At 34.2% G+C, this 13,727-nt stretch overlaps 4 protein-coding genes across 6 annotated transcripts; 2 read left to right on the forward strand and 2 right to left on the reverse strand.

The window, feature by feature from the left end:
* Positions 1-49: 49 nt before the first annotated feature.
* Positions 50-1,938, reverse strand: LOC114880872 (39S ribosomal protein L39, mitochondrial). 2 transcript variants are annotated; one of them, XM_029197339.2, is made up of 3 exons: positions 1,708-1,938; positions 1,432-1,597; positions 50-1,195 (listed from the first exon to the last, which is right to left on the reverse strand). In XM_029197339.2, the coding sequence occupies exons 2-3, from the start codon at positions 1,440-1,442 to the stop codon at positions 220-222; spliced, it is 987 nt and encodes a 328-aa protein (XP_029053172.1). In that variant the 5' UTR covers positions 1,443-1,597; positions 1,708-1,938; the 3' UTR covers positions 50-219. The 2 variants fall into 2 exon arrangements, with proteins under 2 accessions (XP_029053172.1, XP_029053173.1); XM_029197340.2 differs by lacking the exons at positions 1,432-1,597; positions 1,708-1,938 and adding an exon at positions 1,332-1,409.
* A 101-nt stretch (positions 1,939-2,039) lies between these two features.
* On the forward strand, positions 2,040-2,923 carry LOC114880873 (DNA-directed RNA polymerase III subunit RPC10). Its single transcript, XM_029197341.2, has 2 exons — positions 2,040-2,667; positions 2,833-2,923. Exon 1 carries the CDS (start codon positions 2,339-2,341, stop codon positions 2,663-2,665), a length of 327 nt encoding a protein of 108 aa, XP_029053174.1. The 5' UTR covers positions 2,040-2,338; the 3' UTR covers positions 2,666-2,667; positions 2,833-2,923.
* LOC114880875 (yrdC domain-containing protein, mitochondrial) lies at positions 2,860-3,597 on the forward strand. The gene has a single exon (XM_029197344.2). It carries the CDS (start codon positions 2,860-2,862, stop codon positions 3,595-3,597), a length of 738 nt encoding a protein of 245 aa, XP_029053177.1.
* A 187-nt stretch (positions 3,598-3,784) lies between these two features.
* On the reverse strand, positions 3,785-13,679 carry LOC114880868 (protein Lilipod). 2 transcript variants are annotated; one of them, XM_029197336.2, is made up of 9 exons: positions 13,329-13,679; positions 7,043-7,307; positions 6,866-6,969; positions 6,661-6,787; positions 6,518-6,586; positions 6,307-6,436; positions 5,887-6,235; positions 5,693-5,792; positions 3,785-5,430 (listed from the first exon to the last, which is right to left on the reverse strand). In XM_029197336.2, exons 1-9 carry the CDS (start codon positions 13,386-13,388, stop codon positions 5,192-5,194), a joined length of 1,443 nt encoding a protein of 480 aa, XP_029053169.1. In that variant the 5' UTR covers positions 13,389-13,679; the 3' UTR covers positions 3,785-5,191. The 2 variants fall into 2 exon arrangements, with proteins under 2 accessions (XP_029053169.1, XP_029053168.1); XM_029197335.2 differs by having other exon boundaries at positions 5,561-5,792.
* Between the last annotated feature and the right edge of the window lie 48 nt (positions 13,680-13,727).

Here is a 13,727-nt window from a genome sequence, read left to right on the forward strand (position 1 = left end):
AATTTATAATGTGCTAACTGTATGCGAATAAAACATTGAATAGTAGCTATTCATAGAAAGATAATAATTATATTTTACATATGCGTTAGCGGTGGATCATATTTCATTTGAACGAATATGTAACACAATGATTTTTATATACAGGTATCGAGGAATTACAAAATAGAAACATACAGAGTATGTATTTTTATTATACACTATGTTCTCGAGGTATCAAACTTAATTTTTAGCAGATATTTCCGCGACATCCTCATCCTCAGTTTCGTTCGACAAAAATGACCACGTTGTCGTATTCAATTTTCTAGCGCGCTTTTCTAATATACCATAAGCAAATTGATTCAACAAAACGCCTTTAGGGAGTGCTACACCTTGAAATCTATAAAGATTTTCTTTATCTGGTACTTTATGAACGGCAGCGATCGTACAACGTCCTATTAACGACGTATTGCCTATCATTGGCCCTTTACTAATGTCTATGTGATTTCCAACTCTATACAATGTAACTTCATTGTTATTAGATTTCGCGATATCTGGTATTTGTTCGGATTTAAAAGGATTATCCTGGAACATGTCGATCGCAACGTTTTCCGTAGTTACTATCCTTTCAATGGGTAATGCAAGATTTAATAACTTAACATACTCGGCAGATAATGCACGCATTTCCTGATCAGTGGGTTTCCAATCAGGCAGTTCTAAATATACATCATATATAAAACTCCCTGACTTTATGATGGGCACCGGGAAACTGTGCAAGTGAACTTTTATATCCGATTGAAACGCAGAATCTACAATAGCACCCAACAAGAACGAACAAGTTCGCCAAAAGGCTGTGTTCACTATTCTGTTCTCTGGGCTGAGTAAATTTAAAAATTTTAATTCACAATTAGATGTTAAAGGCTTCTGCATATCCCATGGTGATCCATCGACTAATGCAAGGGCAGCTACTTTAGATACACCTTCAGAAACATGTTTTGCACAATCAGCAGGAGTTGATATACATTTGTTCATTATAAGAATAACTTCTTCTACTGGAGATTGATATTTAACTTCTATTTTTTCAATTCTTCCTACTGCAGCTCTTTGTTTCTTCTTTTCCTCCTCAAAAAGTAAATTTCTTCTTTCCTTTGCTTTGGCTCTTGATAGTATACTTTGGTATCTTGATTGTATGTTTGGCGATAGACACAAACTTTTACACCTAAAATGTATATAAAATATTTTGTTAAGCACTCTGCTATTATAAACAGATAATGTTAAAAGTAACATATTTGTTACTTCAATATTAATATCAACAATTTATCGGATGTATTAAATGCAAAAATTATTATAATTACATTGTGATCAACAAATGAACTTGTTTTAATATGACCTTAACCTAAAATTACAAAGTTCGTTAACATTAATATTGTTAGTTGAAATAGATGACATACGAACCTTTGAAACATATTGAAATATACAAGTTTCTCAAAGGGGTATATCACGCTGACAATTTATACTTGACAAAACAGTCACATGTATTCTCAGATTTGCGGTATTTATTTTTATACTTTCTGATTGATGAAGTGAAAAATACGATACACGACAAACCAGCAATTCATTACTAAAAAGTTAACAAAACTTAGCTACATATTATTAATTAAAAGTATTGTGTATCATTTATTTATTTCAATACAATTTTGGAATTGAATTGTATGAGAATTGCCACATTACCTAAGCGTATCAAGTCTAATTGTAAATAAAGCACATTGTTGTGCTTTACTATATAGACAGTTATTACTTTTACAATGCCGGTCAATACTCTCTTATATATTTTACTGTCATTTTTCTCTCAGAAAAAGATTAATCGTTTAAAATATACAACTAGATTTTTATATAAACTTATAACACTCCGCTTCAGTATCAAAGGTATTCACAGACCCATTTCTGCTACATACCATGTTACTGAAAGGCGAATGCACATACAAATACGTAAAATTTATAATAAAATATTTTATACATATGTAATCTATATAAATATAAAAAGTTAGGTGAAATAGATCTTTATTTTGTATATTAATAAAACTACTGTATCTAATCAAGAAGATAAAACAATTCTTATTCAAAAAATATAAATTAATTGCCACACTTGTTCATTTATATACACATGCGCACAATACCCACGTGTGTATACCTTATCATGGTTAAAAATAATCGTAATTTTGCATGTTTAAATCACTCTAAATATCGTGTTTACTATTAATATTTCTTATTTTTTATGAATTATAAAGCTACAAACAATTGAACAATTTTAATATTGTTTTCACGATTGCGTTCATGATTCTAATGCATCAACCTTATCACGATGTTGATGTTCTGTCCGACTTGTGGTAATGTTCTACGAGTGGAAGAAGCTTTAGCAGGTTTACGTTTTGCGTGTAATACCTGCCCATATGTATTTAATATCGCAAGAAGAGTGAGTAATCGTACGTATCCAAAATTGAAAGAAGTAGATGACGTACTAGGTGGAAGCGCGGCTTGGGAAAACGTGGATTCCACAGAAGAACGGTGCCCGAAGTGTTCGCATTCCCGAGCTTACTTTATGCAAATTCAAACGAGGTCTGCTGATGAACCTATGACGACGTTTTATAAGTGCTGTAATCCTCAATGTTGTCACAACTGGCGCGATTAAAGGTATTTCAATTGTTTAAATTAAACGCAGTAACAATCAGGTGGATAATTTTTTTTTAATTCAAATGTCTTGATAATATACACTTTGACACATCTATAATACTTTAGTGGTTACTATTGAGATTTTTATTAACAAGAGTTAATACATTTTTTATTTTGAAAATATAGTTTAATTTTGTACTGGGTGGAAAACGCATGGTGAGCATTGAGAACTTGGGTCCAATGAAGTCTCTTTTAAATTCAACTTCAAATGAAGTGGAGGAATTAAATAATTCTAGTAAACATTGGAATTGTAGAGGAAGAAGAAGTATAGCTATAGCTGCTACATTATTACAAAAAGATTATATTTTAGCGATTCCAACAGATACCATATATGGTCTTGCTGGTATTGTGTCACACAATGAGTCTATTAAAAAGTTATATGAAATTAAGAAACGTGACGAAAACAAACCTTTATCTATTTCTGTTAGTAGCGTCACAGATATAAAAACATGGGGTGTTACAGATCATTTACCACCTGATTTAATACCCACCATATTACCTGGTCCATATACGATCATCTTAAAACGAACACCAGCTTTAAATCCTGCTTTGAATCCAAATTTGGATACTGTAGGCATAAGAGTTCCAAATTTTCACTTTATAAGATGCGTTGCAAAAATAACCGGACCTTTAGCATTAACAAGTGCTAATGAAAGCAATGAACCAAGTTGTTTATATCCTAAAGAATTTGAAAATTTATGGCCTTCGTTAGGTGGAATATTTCATGACGGTTACATGTATGGTAAAGCATATGATAAATTAAGAAAAGGATCTACAATAGTTGATTTGTCTCAACCAGATTGTTACAAAGTTGTACGGTTTGGAGTTAATGCAAATCAACTTCTTGGTATCTTACGAAAATTCGGGTTAAGAAAGGAACAATCTAATTAAATATATTGTAATTAGTTTAAATAAAATTTGTATATTGAAATAATGATAAGTAACTATTGTAATGATATTTTAAAGTTTCGAATAAATTAACTTATTATTGTCTTTCAGTTTTTAATACTTTAGTGTTCAATATAGTATGAAAAAATAAATAATTGGTACCCTCTTCATATCCCGCGTAAAACACGAATGCTTGTTAACGTATCTTTTTATTATTCACATAGTTATTACTGTATACAGTGAATTTCCAATTGAGAACTCCACTTTATTATAAACAGATCCACAATGTGGGAATATATTTTAATAAATATCAATCGATATTTTATATCCTGAGATACTGTTACGATTAAATGTGTTTAATAATTCACTAGTGAGCATATCACTGCATGTATCCTAACAATATCGTATTGTCTTCTTGACGAGATGTATATCACATAATATTGTTTTAAAATATTATCGTTTTACACTTTAAATAAATGTTACGAATATTTTAACATCGGTATTAAACGCAATCAAGAGGCAACGGTACTCAATCTTTAAACAAAATAAATAATTTACTTCATTTAAAGCTCTAAATTTTCCATTAATGAACTAAAGAGACAAATCAGTCGAGACGATAACATTTTAAGATCTGCATGTTATCATCGTGTAGTCTGCATGCATCTTAAAATGCATATCATTACATTTTTCTTCACATTATAAATGTATTTACATTTTGACATTTTTAAGAGATTTGTGACAATGATCAGTAGAGTCAATTTAATAAGAATCCATAAAATGCATTTGAACGCCATTACTAAAACGAAAATTACTACAACATAACACAATGAACATGTTGATGTATTTATGAGCTTCTGTATATATATGTATATTATACATTTCTAGTAGAATTACTAGCAACTTTAATCAATCAAAGTAAATAAATTAGGCACATGGAGCTATCTATACTTACAGTATTTCTCATTTACAAATGAAAATGTAAAAAGTTTCTATAGAAATATAGAAGTTTCTTTTCCTGTTGCAATGCAAAATTTTACATTGATAGAAAAGAAATTTTTCTCATATTGACGTCCGTGAGTTTCTAATCATTAACTGTAAATAAAATGAACTCAAAAAAATGTATGTATACATATACACATATGCACATATATACGTGTACATACATGGACGTGTGTGTAACTAATACAATTGCTACAACGAGAATTCTTGTATTTCTTGAATACTCATCTACGTTTTTATCACAAAACTCAGCTCTCATAGTGGTGTGTATACATTCGATAAATGATTATTAAAATAGTAATCGTATAATAAATAATTAATATAACTATACGCACACGCGCTCACGCATAAATGTATAATAATATGATATATTCCTAATTTTCCAGTAATCAAATATTATCCAATTAAATTTTCATTGTATTTCACGTGTGATTCAGTTTTTTTAAATATTACTGCATGATTCTACAATTTTAAATAGAATTTGATCCATACATACACGCACGCACAATGCACGAGTAAATCGCATACAATCATTCATTTATTTATTTACTTTTAACACTAAATTGTAAATCTCTGTCTGATTATAACGTAAGTCAGTCTAATCTTCTTTTGTAGAAAACATTCCTACAAAACTTTTCTTACCTTCGCTTCTAAAGATTCCTATCAGACTGCTTTTTAATCTTGAGTAAATTTCTTTACGTACCGTCGCCGTAAATTTAGTAGCTAAACAACTGATAGCTGCCGTGGCAAATATTAAATTATAGAATAATACTAGCTTAAAATTACCAAGCCACTCGATACGCCCGAAATCGCCAAGCAAATCGAAATTCGTCATACCTAAAATAAACGGACAGATAATTGTATATTTTTAGTAGGCATAATTAAGTTAGGAAAATGAAATTTGTTTATTATTGTCAAGATAATCAACACGCTTATTTAGATATTTTATACTTGTTAGTAAATTTACCTAATATTCGAGATAACAGTGGCAATGCTGAGCTGAGTACGAGAAGGAGGGCACAATTCGCGATAAGATGAGTGAGTGGCGTGGAATGAAACCGTGGTCGAACGCTTCTAACACCAGGTAGTGTGTACAAACCTATTGCGCTGGTCGCTGCTAAGTATAAAATTACTGCCACTTCCAAAGCTGCTCCAACGGGACCAAGCTTCGATAACGAATTGATACCCAAAGTAAATTGCTAGAAGATTAAATTACATTGATAATTTTATTGATTCTATCTCGGTTTTTTTTTTTTTTTTTATATCTCAAGTGGGAATTAAATTTATACAAACCCTTGTACTTAAAGGTAATGCCTTAATACCAATAAGTAGTTCTAATGTATTTTGAACCGCCAGCAGAGCTGTGGCAGTGGAAAGCATTAGTAATGCTAGCATAGCCAAAGGATAGAGCAACGTACGTCGAACCCACCAGGTTCGTCTCTGTTGATCTAAGATTTTTCGTCGCTTCTCGATGTCCTCCAATCTTTGAGCCAATCCACGCTGAAGAGCACCATTCTTTAAATACATTAGGCTCGGATTTACATTTAAAAGCTCATCATCATCTCGTACTGAACCACAAGTTGGTATAGACATAGGCACTGGCGAAACGTATGATTTTCCTGTTGCTTTCGCATATTGCAGTCTACATAAATAATATTTAGTAATACATCTAGATCCAGCCAAAATCTTTGTACACAAGAATGAATTGCTAACCTTCGTCGAATACAATCCTCTTCTAATCTATAGGCGAAAAATTCTTCATCTAAGTTTTTTAGGAACTGCGGTTTCACCAGAAACGAACCGACTACTCCAAATAATCTTACAAATCCCATTGGTGTACAAACTGTGAAGATATATAAAATTAAAATACATATATGTATAATTGCTGAATAATTGTAAACAGTTATGATGGTTTAATACTTACGCAATAACATAACAACTCCAACGAACGAAACGCAAGAATAAAGGAAAGGCAAATAATAACTCCATAAATCTGTAAAATGTAAAGAGTAATAAAAATTATTTGATTTCTTCTAGAAGACGATGTAACACTTTTAATATACTTACTGAGCAATGTATGAAGACTGGATTTCTGATAATCTATAAGTGCTGATAAGACATATGTCATTCCTAATACAAGTGTTCCCAATAGACAAAGCACTGTCACAGTTTCATAAACTCTGGCCATAACACCCTATGACAAAGAATTGTTTCTATGAATACTGCATAAAAATAGAACAGAAATCAATTTCTTATCGCTTAATCCTACTACCTTCCTGTAGCCAACAAATCCTTCAGACTCCGTGAACAAGTAAGCAAATGGCAGAAACACAAAGAGGGATAAATTTGAAAAGAGAAACACATGATTCCACAGACCTAAAAAGAAACAGTATTTTTAAAATAAAGATATTCTAGTTCTACAAACAAGTTCCATTAAACATGTAGGTACCTTGAATAAGAGAGCTATTGAGCCACTTGACGTAATAGCTGTTTGGATATAAAATGAGGACTTCATTGCTAGCGATCGAAACCGGAAGCAGTAAGGTCGCTCCGACGGAAACCGTCAGTGCAACAGTGCATAACCAGAGACTGATCCTGTAGACGGTCGCTTCATCTTCATCGACAGAAAAGTAATCCTCGCGATCCCTTCGACGAAATTTTGCGATTAACGCGTAGCTCGACACGTACAAAGCCAAAAATAGTAGGAGAAATATCTGAAAGAAAAATAAAATACATATAACGTATCGCATGATCAATCTGGGTAAATATTGACATTCACATTTCATTAAAAATAATTAGAATTATTTTTAAATCATTACAGAGGAGTTGTTTGATGATTTAAAGCTAATTAAATAAATTATATAGGGTATTATACATACATATATATGATTGATGTAATCGATACAAGTCAGCTGAATTTAATCGGGTTAAAAGATATGACATACACTTGAGATTATTTTTCTTCGTGCTATTAAATATACATATGTACATGTAATCCGTGTTGTTTCAGAACACATTGAGTCGAGCTTATTGAGCGTACAGTTTACACTGCTTACGTTACATGGTCTTAAAGATACGCATACCGATTTAAATGATCCTTGAAGCGCATCTTTGAATGGTAATTCAAATTACTTTCAAAAGTAATTCGCTCTATCAATGTATGCAAGTGCAACAGTGCGAACCAATTATTACCTAAAGGCACGTCCCCACTGCGTCGAGATTCGGCAATCGGCTCGGCTTGGTGTTGCCGAACGGCTTTGGTAATACTTATTTGTAAAAAAAGTGCGTCCCCACTGCGTCGGCATTGGTAATCGGCAAATGTGACTGAAAGCGGCAAAGCCGCTCGATAGCGCCGAATCAGCGTCGAACCCAATTTTAATTTAATTATCTATTTCATATTATTTTCATTTTCTAAATTTTATACTATTCTTTTAAAATTATTCTTCCAATATGTATATATATGTATGAAGCTCTTTCATTTAAAAATTATACATTTAACTTTAATATAATAGTAAATAGATTAATATCCTTGTAAATACATACATATGTTTTATAAGTTTGAACCTCCTTTTATTACAAGTGTATAACAATAGTATATTTTATTTCAGAACCACCATTAGTCAACAAAAGTCCTTTCCTAGTAAACTACGTACTGATACGTATTTTTGTGTTTATAATAGAAAATAACACATATTTGACCTTAATTAATGGGTTAAGTTAACTGATGCGTTCTGAGCAGTGCAGAAAGTGGAAAGGACATGTCATAAATTGTAAACTCTGATAGTACTTGGTTGATACGCAATACAGTAATATTACATAGAAACAAAAGGAATACATAGGAAGTTGATATACGAGATGCGGGTGTACACTCAGTCCCATCGAAGTTGTCGCAGTGAAGTTGCCGCGCTAACGCCGCCGCGGCGTGAATGCCTTAGCGCGCCAACTTCACTGCGACAACTTTGATGGGACTGAGTGTACACTGAGTTGCAATGAACTTGTCGCAGTGAAGTTGGCTCCAGATTTACTGACACATTCACGCCGCGTCGGTGAGACGATGGGCGAGATCGACTCACCGACGCGGCGTGAATGTGTCAGTAAATCTGGAGCCAACTTCACTGCGACAAGTTCATTGCAACTCAATGTACAAAGAGTCCCATCGAAGTTGTCGCAGTGAAGTTGGCTACAAATTCATTAACGCATTCACGCCGCGTCGGTGAGTGAATGCGTGGCCAACTTCACTGCGACAACTTCGATGGGACTCAGTGTATGTACATACATACATACACCGACGATGAGTCCCATCGAAGTTGTCGCAGTGAAGTTGGCGCACTAACCCATTCACGCCGTGTCGGTGAGCCGATGGGCGAGATGCCGATGACGCGGCGTGAATGTGTTAGTGAATGTGTAGCCAACTTCACTGCGACAACTTCGATGGGACTCTGTACATCGAGTTGCGTTGATTCTGTCGCGGCGTGTAACTCTAATGCCGGCAGTACACGCTCGCCGAGGCAACCCGAAACCAGGCGAGCACGAGCATGTACTTGATGGTCTCGCCTCGCCTTGTGCCCTCTCGCCTCGTGCTCGGAGCGCTCGGTCTAGACGCGAGCTTTCAGGACGAGTCAAAGGAAGCGAAGCCGACACTAGGTGTACACGGGTAGCCCTCGCGAGAGTGTACACGGTGCTCTCGGATCTCGGGTCTCGGGACTCTCGTCTCGGGAGATCTCGCGTTCGAATCGCCTCGGCGAGCGTGTACTGCCGGCATAACACACATATTCACGCCGGAGAGCCGATTGGCGAGGGGCACGCGAAGAAGGGACTGCAGCCAATCGGCTGCCGACGTGTGCATGTTTAGTGTCACGCGCCGCGACAGAATCAACGCAACTCAATGTACATACACATTGTGAAAAAAAGTGAGAGACCTTGAATAATGTTATTACATTACAATTGTGTTATCACCTTCTTTGTAATGTTTGCAAGTGTTACATACAGCTTGGTATGTTTTATATGTAATCTGCAACATATTTCACGAGCGTATCGCGACGTACTTGAAATAACGTGCTGATGAAGCGGGTCATCGCAACCCCCATACTGATTACGATAACTCGACCACTTATAGATGCGATAATATTTCATTCAAAGAGATTATACATAGTAATAAAGAAGACCGCGTTCAATAAATTTGCCAGTTTGCAATTCGCATGAGATAACAGGATGAGAGACTAAGAAGCCAATCGCAAAAAAACTTAAAAACCCTCGTGAAATGTATCAAAGCAGGGGATATAAATACAAGATTTACTGCAGCTTTACAAGTGTCAATGCGACGATATGTTAGGTTTGATGTATTGTTTTGACGTCAATGTTAGGTTTAAAACGTTCTCAACGTCAAGTTATTGTACGATCGATTAAGAATCTCAAACTTTGTAACTATCGAAAGTAGAACTAGAACGCTTACAGAGGAATATTTATGAGTTACTGAATTTCAATACAACACGTTTCTTTGTATTTACAATAATTAATGTTTTGCTGCGGTAACACCGGGCCTAATTCCCATGCGTCGCCGACTCTCCGGACGACTCCCTGGAATACCAGGGAGCTACATATGTATAAATAATAGGAAAGCGTGCAGCGCGAGGAGAAACAGTTCTAAGTTCCTATTTCACCATTTTGATGAAAGAAGAGTTGGTAGTTTTTATGTAATGTAAATCTATTTCAAGAATTCTTGACATCATATATTACGCGTTAATATTAAACTTCCGTCACACACTTCCCTATGCTCCTACCAGTTATCAAGCGTGATAGCATTAATTTTCTGTCCGCTCCTATTACTACAACGTGTCACGTAACTAACGGATGTCGTTTCCTTCTGAACGACACGCAAACAATATAGAAATTATAGAATCGATAGTAATCAACAACGCGGTCGTCCTAGACAATTATCAGTTGAATATTGATATCTAATTTTAATAACATTATTAAACAAGAATTTTTTAACCGCTTAACTTGTTTTTTAAAGTTAAACGTGTCTCGATAATAATTTGCATTATTAGTCTAAAAATTTAAGAGAATATATTACTTGTCACTGCATTATCTTTAGCGAATGCATACCGAAGATATCGTGAACATGGGACGGTAATATCTCTGAAATAACAACCCACACTGAAAAATGTGTTAACATCACAGGTGCATTATCCTTCTCCAAGCATTATATGTATATGTTTTCATACGTATGTTAAATTCCTGTTTGCCAGGTCTTATTTTTATCTCTTTATATTTTCTTTGTACACAAGATCTGTAACTAACACCAGTCTGTTATTCTCCATATCCAATTGGTAAACAATTTACAGTTGCAACTTAAGTGAACATCAAAATATTTTATATTTTTTAACCAAGGTCTGCTTACAAAATAAAACCGACAGAAAGAGATTGTTTGTATTGGTAAGCAGCAACGTTTCAATATAAAACGATAAAAAATCAGAGCAAATTACCAACATTTAATTATATTTATCATTTACCACTGGCTTTATTGTGTGTTATGCTAGATACTATTATAGTTGGCACAGTTTACTTAAAAGCTGAGAATAGGAAGTGGTTCGCCTAGATCTGTGGTTAGACATTTAATTTTAATTTCAACAACGGTGTTCAATGATCATTGTTTCTACTCAATTTAACAATAGCAATATATGTAGGTTGTTCAAATAATCGGTTACTTTCTAAATTTACAGATATCTATCGATAGCGTTACATTTAACGGAACTTCTACGTTCATCTCACGTCAGCTAAAAGAGAGTGTAATGCACGATAAGGACGCACAATCTGAACGATTAGCTGAAAAATAAAAAATTATTTACTCGAGCGTACATACTTACAAATCATGAGCGGCATTAAAAGAGGTTAACTAAATTGATTCAGATGAATTTTAGCAGTCCAATTTCTCGGTATTGCATTCCACGAATTTCTGATTGCGAATCTGGCTGTTAAACTTATAGTTTAAATTATATATTCGACGATAAACGACACGCCCCGTTAGACATTTTGATTAATGCGTTAAGTACCTACTTACACGACGGATAAATCAGTGTATTTCGATCCAATTTCACAGATACATACAACTAGCGATCCTAAATGTTCGTAAACAAAAAGAGAGATCATTACGTTACACGAGACAACCCTCGTGTCTTTGTCCCCGACATTATTTTTAGCTTTTCTAGATCAACAGCATCGTCGTTCGCTCCTTTTAGCATAAAACGCGTTTCTATGTATGGCACGTAACTGACCGTTAAACCAAGTTCTTTTCTCACAAGTACTTATTTAGCCACGTAAACATGCAAAATGTTTTCAAGACTGTCCCAAATTTTTTTCTTTTAACTAGTAAGTAGAAAGTATCGAATACTGTGAAAGAAAATCCTGGCTAAAATTCGAAATGGATTTCAAATCACAACGGAGGAGCATAGTTGGGGATAAGTTGACACTGGCGAGGTATCGATACCTACTCGTATCGAAACAAAATGAATACAAAATGTTCTTCTTTATTAATATATTTTATTATAAAAGATTTATTTACATTATACACAAATAAAAAGTTAAAAAAGTTGTATTTAATTTCTAGCGAGGAAGACCTGATTATTTTTGTTAAATTCCAAGTAGGTATATTAAAAGTACTCGCTATCGGAACAAAAGTATCGAATATTTACTTGTATCGATTCGTCCCTGATGCCACAGTCGGTCGCAACCACTTTTTATACACAATGAAGAAGAACCGGTTGGGATGAGAAATAAATACGTGGTCAATGACTTTGCGTGAAAGTATTGAGAAAGCACATTGCGAAAAGTATGTTTCAAGATTCTTTTATGCATCCAGGATTACCCAATAAATCGTGCCGAACGAAACTGGTAAAGTCAAGGGCAACTGCACTTGAAATAGTTCAACGACATCTGTACGTGAACGAAATTTATCCTTACGATAGAATTATGTATACGGTTTTAAGGATTTCAACCAATCAGGGAAGATTTTTATCGCTATTTTATTGTACTCTACGACGGTGATTCCTTTATAGCATACATTCGTAACTCTGTATATGCATATATTTTCTTTGGCATCTTTGCAATTTGAATGTTTACGTAAATTTAGCGGACCATATCAAGTAACGTTTAAATGAACTCCTTATCAGCAATTGATGTTATTCTTTGTTCAAATCAACGTGTCTATATATATATATATATTCTCTTTCACGCTGACGTGGAAAATTGCCGAAGAGCCGCACTTACTTGTACCATTTGTATAAATGTATTGTGTTCATAAATTCAAGCTAGAGTTTAATAAAAAAAGAAAATGATTTTGAAAAAAGTAGAATTATAAAATAAAATCACATTTTATGTTTTTTTATTGTTAATACCCTTTGCATATTTTAATTTTGTTTTTAATCATTGCATTAGATAATGTAATATACGTATACATATCAGTATAAAAAGGAAACAGTGATTTTTTATAGAGTTCGACAGTCGAAAGGTTAGGAATAAAGAATGAATTTTTATTAGCTTTCATTCAAAGTTAAGGGCAAAATCATTCGTTTAAAAATTAAATATTGAAAGAAACATCTCATGCAATCAGGAGGGAACGTGGCGATTTCTTATTGCAGGAACGTCACAAGAATTTTCGAGTATTATCGTTACTGGTCAACGGTGAAATAAACAAACGAGTACGAAGATTAAAGGAAATCCTTAATCTATTTACTCACGATGTTCTCCCGTACTGTGTTGTGAAATAATTGTTCTCTGAGGTCCGCTTCATCTTCCATCTTCACCTATTTGTCAGTGAATTTCTTTTGGCTAGACGTACTATCGTCGGCAACAGCGACATTTTCTTATATCAATAATCTTTTCGTGTAACACACCATGCCCAGATTTTCACAAATAACACTTCCCCGTCGCAGGAGCTTCTGCTTTTCGCAATGTATTGCAAGAAGCTGTAACTCCTTTCTCTGTGTGGAAACGGATTACATTTCCTATTTTGTTGTCTTTTATATCACGTTCACTAAGAACAAATAACACGCCACCATTACCTTCTGCGGTTAGCAGACTACTAAAAACAGTGTGTAGTTTGTGCTTCTATACTGACCCGCCATCTATGCATGCGC

Source organism: Osmia bicornis, chromosome 8 (genome assembly GCF_907164935.1).
Source record: "Osmia bicornis bicornis chromosome 8, iOsmBic2.1, whole genome shotgun sequence".
NCBI lineage: Eukaryota > Metazoa > Arthropoda > Insecta > Hymenoptera > Megachilidae > Osmia > Osmia bicornis.

What these genes read in the sequence shown, in the direction of transcription:
- LOC114880873 (XM_029197341.2), top strand. Translation starts at nt 2,339, where the DNA reads ATGTTGATGTTCTGTCCGACTTGTGGTAATGTTCTACGAGTGGAAGAA.
- LOC114880875 (XM_029197344.2), top strand. Translation starts at nt 2,860, where the DNA reads ATGGTGAGCATTGAGAACTTGGGTCCAATGAAGTCTCTTTTAAATTCA.
- LOC114880868 (XM_029197335.2), bottom strand. Translation starts at nt 13,388, where the DNA reads ATGGAAGATGAAGCGGACCTCAGAGAACAATTATTTCACAACACAGTA. An exon ending in ACACAGTACGGGAGAACATC is followed by an intron (nt 7,308 to 13,328) that starts GTGAGTAAATAG and finishes TTTTTCTTTCAG; the next exon opens with ATATTTCTCCTACTATTTTT. An exon ending in CATTACCTTTAAGTACAAGG is followed by an intron (nt 5,793 to 5,886) that starts GTTTGTATAAAT and finishes TTAATCTTCTAG; the next exon opens with CAATTTACTTTGGGTATCAA.